The sequence below is a fragment of the Trichosurus vulpecula genome, chromosome 5 (genome assembly GCF_011100635.1).
Source record: "Trichosurus vulpecula isolate mTriVul1 chromosome 5, mTriVul1.pri, whole genome shotgun sequence".
In the NCBI taxonomy this organism is placed as follows: domain Eukaryota; kingdom Metazoa; phylum Chordata; class Mammalia; order Diprotodontia; family Phalangeridae; genus Trichosurus; species Trichosurus vulpecula.
Window position 1 is genome coordinate 193,924,821 of NC_050577.1, and position 11,112 is coordinate 193,935,932.

The following is an 11,112-nucleotide window of genomic DNA, read 5'->3' on the forward strand; positions in this document are numbered from 1 at the left end:
ATTCGGCACTGTACAAAAATCTTTTCTGAGCCATTTCTAGGCAGAACATGGCAAAACGTAACCTAAAATACCGGTAACACATGCGAAACAATGAGTGCAAAAACAACAAGCGCAAAAAAACAGGAAATGCAAGTAAAAAAATCTACAACCACTGTATAAAGCGCACCCAGTTTTTAGACCCCCAAATTTTTCGAAAAGGGTGTGTCTTATACATGGGGAAATATGGTATGTTATTCCCTCTTTGAGCCAAATCTGATAAGAGCAAGGTTCAAATAATGCTCATCTCCCTCCCTTCTTTCTCTCTACTATAATAGGTTTTTGTGTGTTTTCATGGGATGTAATTTACCCTTGTCTGCCTCCTCTTTTCCTCTTCTCCCAGTACAATCCCTTTTCACCACTTAATTAGATTTTTTTTTTATTATCCCATCAAAGTCAACTTACACCCATGCCCTCTGTCCATGTATACCCCTTTTAAATGTCGTTGTAACAATTCAGTTCTCAAGAGTTACAAAGGTCATCTTCCCTTGTAGGGATGTAAACAGTCTGCTCTTACTAGTAACATGTTGTTGTTTTTTTCTTTCCTGTTTACCTTTTTATGCCTCTCTTGAATCTTGTATTTGAAAATCAAATTTTCTGTCTTTTCATCAGGAAGGTTTGGAAGTCCCCCATTTTGCTGAATGTCCATATCCTCCCCTGAAAGATTATGCTCAGTTTCTCTGGGTAGTTGATCCTTAGTTGTAATCCGAGCTCTTTTGCCTTATGGAATATTATATCCTACACTCTCCGATCTTTTAAATGCAGAAGCTACAAAGTCTTGCATAATCCTGACTGTGGTCCCATGATTTTTAAATTTTTTCTTTCTGACTGCTTGCAGTATTTTCTCTTTGACATGGTAATTTTGGAATTTGGCTACAATATTCCTTGGTGGGGGCAGCTAGGTGGCGCAGTCAGTAGAGCACTGGCCCTGGAGTCAGGAGGACCTGAGTTCAAATCCGGCCTCAGACACTTGACACATGTACTAGCTGTGTGACCTTGGGCAAGTCACTTAACCCCAACTGCCCTGCCAAAAAAAAAGCAAAAAAAAAAAAAATATTCCTTGGTGTTTTCAATTTGGGATGTCTTTCAGGAAGTGATCAGTGGATTCTTTCAATGACTTGTTTTGCCTTCTGGTTCTAGGACCTCAGAGCAGTTTTCCTTGATGATTTCCTGAAAGATGCTGTCCAGGCTTTTTTTTTTCAACATGGTTTTCAGGTAGAACAATAATTTTTAGATTTGTCTCTCCTAGATCTATTTTCCAGGTCAGTTGTTTTACCAATGAGGTATTTTTTGTTTTCTTCTATTTTTTCATTCTTTTGTTTCTGTTTGACTGATTCTTGATATCTCAGAGTCATTAGCTTCCACTTGCCCAACTCTAATTTTTAATGAAATGTTTTCTACCATTAGATTTTATACCTACTTTTCCATTTGGCCCATTTTACTCATTAAGGAGTTCTGCTGTACAGTGAGTTTTTGTGCAATCTTTTTCATTTGGCCAATTCTATTTTTTAAGGACTTGTTTCCTACAGTCAATTTTTGTCCTTCCTTTTCCAAGCTATTAACTTTCTCTTGCATATTTCTCATTTCTTTTCCCAATTTTTCTTCAAGCTCTCTTGTTTGACTTTTAAAATCCTTCTCGAGCTCCTCCAAGAAAGCTTTTTGGGCTTGAGACCAGTTCATATTACTCTTTGAGGTTTTGGATGTGGGTATATTGACAATGTTGTCCTCTTCTGAATCTGTGCCTTGATCTTCCCTGTCACCACAATAAGAATCTATGGTCATTGTCTGTTTTTGCCTTTTGCTCATGGTGTTTGCCTGTTTTCTGGCCTTTAAAGTTGAGCTCTCCTATTGGAACGCAGGAGGCACTGACCCAAGTTTCTTGTGCTGGGAGCCCCAGGACCTGATCACTGGCTTTGTGTGCTGGGGGTTCAGGTGCTGGAAGCTGGAGGCTGTAGAGGTCTGGTAGCTTATCTGGTGCTGATCTGGGGTCAGCAACATTGGAGATCTTAGGGTGGGGGTGGGGTTTCTGGCCCCTAAGAGACACCTGCTTCCCCAGGCTTCTTTAAAGCACTAGAAGGTTTGGCTGCTGGAGGATGTCTGCCATCTTGGAGCTATGCCTCCTGGAATTGTGCTTCCTAGGGTTGTGCTGAACCACCAGGAGATTTGGCTACTGGAGAATGCTGGTGCACATGGTGGTTTTCCAAGCTGGTTTCTGTCGGTTCCCCTGCCTGTGCTGAGGCACTTGGGGGTCTTGGTGTTGGCATTTGCCTGCTCCACAACCCCTAGGGCTCAGGATCTCTCCCTGATTTGCTGAGGTGGGGCTTGCCACTGGCTTGCTGGGATGCCTCCTATCCTGTACTGCTCCCCCTTCCCCAGAGTGAGAGGGGCCTTTCCTATTAATCCCCCAAGCTTCCTGGGCTACAAGACTGCTGCACCCCATCTTACTACCAGCTCAGCTGTTCCAGGTTTTTTCCTGGGGCAGTATTTTCTGGGCTTTCAGAGGACAATAAGGGAGGGTAAGAGTGACTTATTTCTTACTCCGCCATCTAGTTGTTACTTATTTCAAGTAGTTTTTTAGTTGATTCTTGAGGATTCCCTAAGTATACCATCATATCATCTGCAAAGAGTGATAGCTTTGTTTTGTCATTGCCCATTCTAATTTCTTCAATTTCTTTCTCTTTTCTTATTGCTAAAGCTAACATTTCTAGTACAATATTGAATAAGAGTGGTGATAATAGACATCCTTGTTTCACTCCTGATCTTATTGGGAAGTTTTCTAGCTTTTTGCCATTATAGGTGATACTTGCTGATGATTTTAGATAGATACTACTTATTTTAAGGAAAGCTCCCTTTATTCCTATGCTTTCTAGTGATTTTAATAGGAATGAGTGTTGTAGTTTGTCAAAAGCTTTTTCTGCATCTCTTAATATAATTATATGATTTTTGTTGTTTTATTATTGGTATGGTCAATTATGGTGATAGTTTTCCCAATATTGAACCAGCTCTGCATTCCTGATATAAATCCCACCTGGAACATGTTGTATGATCTTTGTGACATATTTCTATAATCTCTTTGCTGGCATTTTATTTAAAATTTTCACCTCAGTATTCATTAGAGAAATTGATCTGCTGTTTTCTTTCTCTGTTTTTGCTCTTCCTGGTTTAGGTATCAGCACCATATTTGTGTCATAAAAGGAATTTGGTAGGACTACTTCTTTACCTATTTTTCCAAATGGTTTATATTGTGTTGGAATTAACTGTGCTTAAAATGTTTGGTAGAATTCATTTGTGAATCCATCGGGTCCTGAGGATTCTACCTTAAGGAGCTAATTGATGACTTGTTCAATTTCTTTTTCTTAGGTATTCTATTTCCATTTCTATTAATCTGGGCAATTTATGTTTTTGTAAATATTCTTCCATTTCACTTAGATTGCTGGATTTATTGGCATGAAATTAGACCAAATAGCTCCTAATAGTTGCTTTAATTTCCTTTTCATTGGTGGTGAATCATTTTTCATATTGACAATTTGTTTTTCTTCTTTCAATCAAATTAAGCAATGGTTAACTGTTTTATTGTTTCCCCCCCCATAAAACTAGCTCCTAGTTCTATTTATTAGTTCAATGGTTTTCTTACTTTCATTTTTTTTAAATCTTGTCTTTGATTTTCAGAATTTCCAATTTGGTGTTTAATGAGAATTTTTAATTTGTTGTTTTTCTAGTTGCAAACACAATTCATTGTTCTGCTTTTTCTCCATTTTATTGATGTAAGCATTTAGAGATATAAATTTTTCCCTAAGTACTGCTTTAGCTATATTCCATTAATTTTGGTGTGTTATTGTGATCATTCTCTTTAATGAAATTATTGATTATTTCTATGATTTGTTCTTTGACCCACTTCAAATTATTTAGTTTTCAATTAATTTTTCATCTATCTTTCCATAGCTCTTTATTGAGTGTAGTTTTTATTGTATTATGATCTGAAAAGGGTGCAATTATTATTTCTGCTTTTCTGCATTTGGTTGTGAGGTTTTTAAGCCCTAATATATGATTAGATTTTGTGTATGTGCCATGTACCACTGAAAAAAAGAGTATATTCCTTTCTTTTCTCATTCATTTTTTTTTTCCAGAGGTCTGTCATATCTAATTTTTCTAAAATTCTTGCTTTATGGTTAGATTTGTCTAGTTCTGAGAAGGAAAAGTTGAGGTTCCCCACTAATATAGTTTTACTCTTTCTTCCTGTAACTCATTTAAATTTTCCTTTGAGATTTTGGATGTCATGCCATTGGGTACCTATATGTTTAATATTAATATTACTTCATTGTCCGTGTTACCTTTTAACAAGATGTAGTTTCCTTGCTTATCTCTTTTAGTTAGATCTAATTTTGCCTTTTCTTTGTCTGAGATCATGATTGTTACCCCTGCTTTTGTTTTACTTCAGCTGAAATATAATAGATTTTGCTCCACTCCCCTTTGCTTTACTCTGTATGTTTTTTTCTGCTTCATTTATTTCTTGTAAACAACATATTGCAGGATTCTGGTTTTTAATCAGCTCTAAGATCTGCTTCCATTTTATAGGTGAGCTCATCCCATTCACATTCACAGTTATGATTACTATGTATTTACTTCTATCCTGTTTTTCTTCCTGTTTATCCTTCTCTCTCTCTCTGTCCTTTTACTCTGTTCCTCCTCAGAAGTGTTTTGCTTCTGACCACTGCCTCCCCCAATCTGCCCACCCTTCTGTTAGGTCCCCCCTTCTATTATCTCCTTCTCCCCCTACTTCCCTGTAGGGTAAAGATAGATTTCTATACCCAACTGAGCATGTATGTTATTCCCTCTTTCAGCCAATTCTGATAAGAGTAAAATTCAAGTGTTGCCAGTCACCTCCCTCCCATCTTCCCCCCTTCACTGTAAAAACTCTTTCATGCCTCTTTTATGTCAGATAATTTGCCCCATTCTACCTCTTCCTTCCCCCTTCTCTCAGTGCATCCCTCTTTCTTGTCCCTTAATTTTATTTTTTCAACTTATATCTGTACACTCTGTGTATATACATACATAAATACACACACACACATACACACATATATTTGTGTGTGTATATATATATATGTATATACATATACACACATATATATAAGTGTATATATATGTGTGTGTGTATATACATATACACACACACATATATATCATATATTCCCTCTAACTCCCCCAGTAATGATAAAGTTCTTAGGAGTTGTAAGTATCATTTTCTCATATAGGAATATCAGCAGTTTAGCCTTATTGAATGCTTTATAATGTCTCTTTTGCTTCTTTTGAGTCTTGTATATGAAAATCATGTTTTCTGTTCAGCTCTGGTCTTTTCATCAGGAATACGTAAAAGTTCTCTATTTCATTAAGTATCAGTTTTTCCCCCTGAAGTATTATACTCAGTTTTTCTGGATAGGTGATTCTTTGTTGTAATCCTAGCTCCTTTGCCCTCCAGAATATCATATTCCAAGTCAATCCTTACATAGAAGCTGCTAAATTGTGTGTTATCCTAACTGTGGCTTCACAATATTTGAATTTTTTCTTTCTGATTGTTACAGTATTTTCTCCTCGACCTAGGAGTCCTGGAATTTGGCTATAATATTCCTGGAAGTTTTCGTTTGGGAATTTTTTTAGAAGGTGATTGGTTGCTTCTTTCAATTTCTGTTTTATCCTCTGATTCAGGGTAGTTTTCCTTAAGTTTTTGAAATATGATGTCTTGGCTTTTTTTTCCACTATGGCTTTTAGGTTATCCAATAATTTTAAAATTCTCTTTCCTAGATCTATTTTCCAGGCCAGTTGTTTTTTCCAATGAGTTATTTCCAATTTTCTTTTTTTTTTTCATTTTTTGATTCAATTTTATTGTTTCTTGATGTCTTGTGGAGTCATTAGCTTCCACTTCACCAATTCTGATTTTTAAGCAATTTTTTCATCAGTGAGTTTTTGTACCTCTTTTTCCATTTGGACTATTCTACTTTTTAAAGAGTTCTTTTCAGTGAATTTTTGTACGTCTTTTTGCATTTTTTGTGCTACTTTTACCAAGATGTTGACTCTTTATTAATGATTCTCTTCCACCTTTCTCATTTCTTTTCCCATTTTTTCCTCTACCTCTCTTATTTAATTTTAAAAATCTTTTTTGAGCTCTTCCAGGAATTCTTTTTGCAGCTAACACCAATTCATATTTTCCTTTGAGGTTTTGCGTGTAGCTGTTTTGACATTGTTGTACTCTTCTCAGTTTGTGTTTTGAGCTTCCCTGTCACCATAGTAACTTTCTGTGAGCAGGTTCTTTTTTGTTGTTGTTGTTTTCTCATTTTTATAGTTTATTTATTTACTTAACTTTATGTTAAAGTTAAGGCTCTCTTCCTGGGGTGGAGAGGAAACTGGTTTCAGAACTAATTCTGGTGACCTGTAAGTTTCCAGTTCTTCTAAGGTGGTGTAATCTGAGAGGTGTGGTCACTGTTCTTCTGGCCTATGCTCTAGTCTGTGAGCAACCACGGGCACTATTTTTCCACCCTGAAACTGTGACTAGGGTCCCTACTCCCCTGTGGCTTCAAGCTCTAGTGTGCTAGTGCTTCTCCTTGTCCTGTGACTGCAACCCAGGCCTGCAACCTGGATCTCCATATGGGCAATGCAACAGAGTGCTGTACCCAGTGCCATCAAAGGGTCTCCTGTAGGCTTCTTCTGACCAGTTGTCTTGCCTCCTTACTGTTTTTGGTCTGAGAGCTCTGGAAGTTGCTGCCACCAACTCAGTTGTCCCCAAGGCCTGTGTTCCAGGCCTAGCCTGCTGCTGGTTTGCCAGTTACTGCCAATGTTGCACTGCATTCCACTCTCACCCCAATGAAAGAGACTTTCTGTTGACCTTCTAAGTTGTCTTGGGCTGGAAAATTGTTTCACCCCGTCCTTTGGTTGATTCTGCTGCTCCAGAATTAATTTTTGAGGTGTTATTCTAAAGTTGTTTGGAGGGGAATTTGGGAGAGCTTAGGCAATTCCCTGCCTTTATTCTGCCATTTAGGTCCACACTAGCATCAGATTCCAGTGAGATTTTTGTATTTCTTTGTTACTTCTCTTTTCATACTATATCATTCATATGGTTTTTAGGATCAATTTTTAGCTCCTTCATTAACTGTTCTAGGGAGCTTGTGTCCAGTCTGCATTTTTCTTTGAGTCTTTTCTTGTAGATGTTTTCAAGTAACTGTCTTCTTTAAGTCTTAAGCTTCTCTGTCACCGTAATATCTCCTTATAGAATGTGCTTTAAAACTGTTCTTTTGTTCTTCTAGCTGAAGCACGGAACTTGCCCCCCCTCACAGAGGCCCAAAAGAACAAGCTTCGACATCTATCAGTTGTCACACTGGCTGCCAAGGTGAAGGTAGGTTGTTGGTACCACCCCACCGCTCCATCCCCCTTCACCAGTATTTCTGGTATGATGTTTTTTGTGTTCCCTCTTATAGAAAGCATGTTGCAGTAAGGGAATCTCAGACCCAACTGTGATTTTCATTTTTCTCATGATATTTCTCATCATACACACCCATACAGGAGGGTAGACTGAGGACCCTTTAACTTCCCACTTCTGTAGACTACATGAGGACTTAGCTTTTGTGGGATTGATGTCCTAGACAAATAGACAGGCAAGAGGGGGATATAAAAGGAAGGTTAAAAACCCCCAACTTCTTAAGGGAGTGGAGGAGGTGGGGTGAGTCCCCTTTCTTTTCTTTTCAGCTTCTGTATTGGGGATGACAGAGCAGACCAGATGGGAAATAGGTTCCTTTAGGATATTTATATCCCTTTTTTATCCTTTCTTCCCATTCTTATGATTTCAGTGTATTCCATATGCGGTGCTTCTAGAAGCACTAGCTTTACGAAATGTGCGGCAGCTAGAGGACCTTGTGATTGAGGCTGTGTATGCAGATGTGCTTCGAGGCTCCCTGGATCAGCGGAACCAGCGGCTTGAAGTAGACTATAGCATTGGGCGTGACATTCAGCGCCAGGACCTCAGTTCCATCGCTCAGACCCTCCAGGAATGGTGAGACTTTATCCAGTAATAGTATGGACTGTTATTGATACATCATCTCTCTGATGAAACTGACAAAGGGGTTTGGTCCACCAAGACGGAGCAGAAAGAATGGATTTCAGAGATGGCTGAACCAGAGTAGGTGAAAGAGCCGCATGTACCAGTGGAGCTAAAGACTCTGGCCATAGGGAGATGTCTCATTACTTCCCTGATCACTATGAAAGGAATAGTATCAGGAGAGGAAAAGAGATGGCGTGGAACTGTGATTTAGACCCAGAGTCCCTGAAATGATGGTTGGAGCAAAGGGGCAGAAATGGTGCCACATGAGAAATAACTTGTCACAAATTTCAGTCACTCAGCCCTGAAGTCTTACTCACCCTTCAGCATCTCTTTGCTGTAGCCCTCCTGATTCTCGTGGATTTCTCTCTACCATACCCCTAATCCGTGTTTCTTCTTTTGTATACCCCCTGATTTCATCTTATCTCCAGGGACCCATATTATTCCTCTTTCCCTTCAGTATCCCTTGCCCCATTTCCCCTTCACTGTCTGTCCTTTAATGTACCCCTTCTCTTTTTGCATACGGGTTCATCCCCCTGCCTCTCTTAGGGGATTTTGTGGTCTCCCCAGGTGACTCAGGGAGATACTGCTAAAATTCAAAATGTGGGACCTTCCAAAGGTTTAGATCCCAGAACCCAAGGTTCTCTTCAAACTAAGTCTGTGATTCATTGACCCCAGCAATACTCCTGGAACACTTTTTCCCCCTCTTTTTTCCTGCAGGTGTATGGGCTGTGAAGTAGTATTATCAGGCATTGAGGAGCAGGTGAGCCGTGCCAACCAGCATAAAGAACAACAGCTGGGCCTGAAGCAGCAGATTGAGAGTGAGGTGAGTAGAGTATGAAGTAGGGTACAGGCTCTAGGGAAGGGGCTATGTATAAATAGTTCTTCTAACTCCTGTGCTGCGTATCTTGGAGTATGAAGGACAGTTAGATTTGTACAAGAGTGTTGGGATAGTGAATTTAGCTGTGGAAAGTGGTGAGCAGAGAGCTAAGTTCAGAGTGGGATGATACCATCCCTCCTACCTTGGCAGGTGGCTAACCTGAAGAAAACCATCAAGGTAACGACAGCAGCAGCGGCAGCAGCAACATCCCAGGATCCAGAGCAACATCTGACAGAGCTGAGAGAGCCTGCCCCAGGCACCAACCAGCGCCAGCCCAGCAAGAAGGCTTCTAAGGGAAAAGGGTGAGCCTAGCCGATAGAAATTCCATATTGCCAGGGGTTGTGGTTGCTTTAAACCAGTGGTGGGGAACTTGTGGGGAACCAAATCCTTTTGGGGATTTGTTCTGTAAAGTCTGGATTCAGTCAAAGGGCTACACATGAGGACCTAGAGGGCCACATGTGGACTCGAGGCTGCAGGTTCTCCACCCCTGCTTTAAACCCAAGGATTCTGGCTCCTCCAATCAGTCATTTGGGGGAGGCCTTAGGATTGGAAGTTTCCTTTCATGATCAGTCTCTCTTTTCTCCTTGAACTAGGCTACGCAGCAGCGCCAAGATCTGGTCCAAATCAAACTGAAAGGACTGTCATTTCACCTTGGGGGATGTGGGGACTGACTGCCAGCCCCTTGGGAATCATGCCCCACTTCCCATTTCCCTAGGTCTGAGCCCTAGCCTCTCCGTGCCCCAACCCCCATGGCTAATTTATACCTCCTTGAAAGGGGGCAAGTATAGGCCATGTTTCTCTTCCTTTCCCCATGTTGTGTATAACCTTATTTTGTGTGCGTATTCTTCCCCTTCTCCAAGGCCTTTATGGGTGTGTCCTTGTCTGTATCTGTAACTGGTTGGGTGTCTGGGGTTGTGCATGTCATTTGTGTGTCCCTCTTCCAACACCTCTAACCCTTGCATGAATGTTTCCCTGTTGCCCCTTGACTCTCTTGGGGGTATCCAAAGAGCCTTAGATTCTCCTGCCCTTTCTCTTTCCCTTGGGAATTCTGGGAGCCAATCCTTTATCCCAGGGTTCTCCTGGGAAACCCACCCCCTGTAATCCTGGACATTCTGGGATTGTTTCCTCCTGTCCCTACTTCCTCCTCAGGAGCACTGCTGCCTGGCTCAACCCCAGAACCCATAGAGATGGCTGCGGCTTGAGGTAATGTTGGAAGAGGTTTCCTGCCTACCACTGGGCATCCTGGGAAAGCCCAACAAAGCCCTTCAAAGGATTATTTGATTTTCCTTGGAGGGGTGGGATATGGATTGTATAAAAAAAAAGTCTGTGTGTGTGTGTGTGTATGTGTGTGTATACACAGACACAAATGACAAATAAATCTAAGAGCATCTATCTATGAATCTCTCCAGAGTTCAGTCTCCTCTGTTATGGAATTTTTGTAGGAGAAGAATCATTAACTCTCAGCATTTACTCTCACCAAAGCCTAGTGCAGAAAAGGATAGAGAGTCCTGTGGAGAGCCTCAAGACTGGACACTGAGGGACAGTAAACTAGAGTCCAGCACAGCCTCATGGGAATGATAGATGGACCAGGATCCTGATCTCTAGGGGAATCTAGGAGGAAAGAGATCTTGATTATCTTGGTGACAAAATTGGAAGGAAAAAGGGGTTCACACATCTTCACACCCACCTACCCCAGCCCAGGCTTGTGTTAAAAACTGGACTAAGGGAAGCTCCCTACTATAGGGGAGAATAGCGAGAACATTCAGTTAAAGCTCTGAGCTTTTTGTTCCAACTCTGTCTTTAGCTTTATTCTTTCTCTCCTCTCATACCTTCATTTTCCCTATTGAAAAGAAAGAATTCTTCAGGAGGAGGTTAGAACTATATGATCTCCCTCCACTTATCCCCCAGTTTTCTCTTTGACAGCCCTATGGCTCTCACCTTATCTCCCTTTCATATTCTACCTGCAGCAAATGATCACTCTCAGCTAATGACCTGGGGTTTTTTTTGGACATCTTTTATTTTTACTTTACTTCTACTTCTGAATATATTTCTATTCCCTGCACTATCCAGTGGGTCATCCCTGGTAACAAAGAATAAAAAATAAAGAGAG

The 11,112-nt window shown here is 40.5% G+C and overlaps 1 protein-coding gene across 1 annotated transcript in view; it reads left to right on the top strand.

The window, feature by feature from the left end:
• The window catches only part of COPS7A (COP9 signalosome subunit 7A), a 33,733-nt gene extending 23,331 nt beyond the window's left edge, over positions 1-10,402 (top strand). Inside the window, exons 4-8 of the mRNA XM_036759807.1 lie at positions 7,335-7,423; positions 7,875-8,077; positions 8,843-8,948; positions 9,153-9,304; positions 9,596-10,402. Of these exons, the coding sequence (XP_036615702.1) occupies positions 7,335-7,423; positions 7,875-8,077; positions 8,843-8,948; positions 9,153-9,304; positions 9,596-9,635 (590 nt within the window). The 3' untranslated portion in view covers positions 9,636-10,402. The remainder of the gene's footprint in view (positions 1-7,334; positions 7,424-7,874; positions 8,078-8,842; positions 8,949-9,152; positions 9,305-9,595) is intronic.
• The last annotated feature ends 710 nt before the right edge of the window (positions 10,403-11,112 follow it).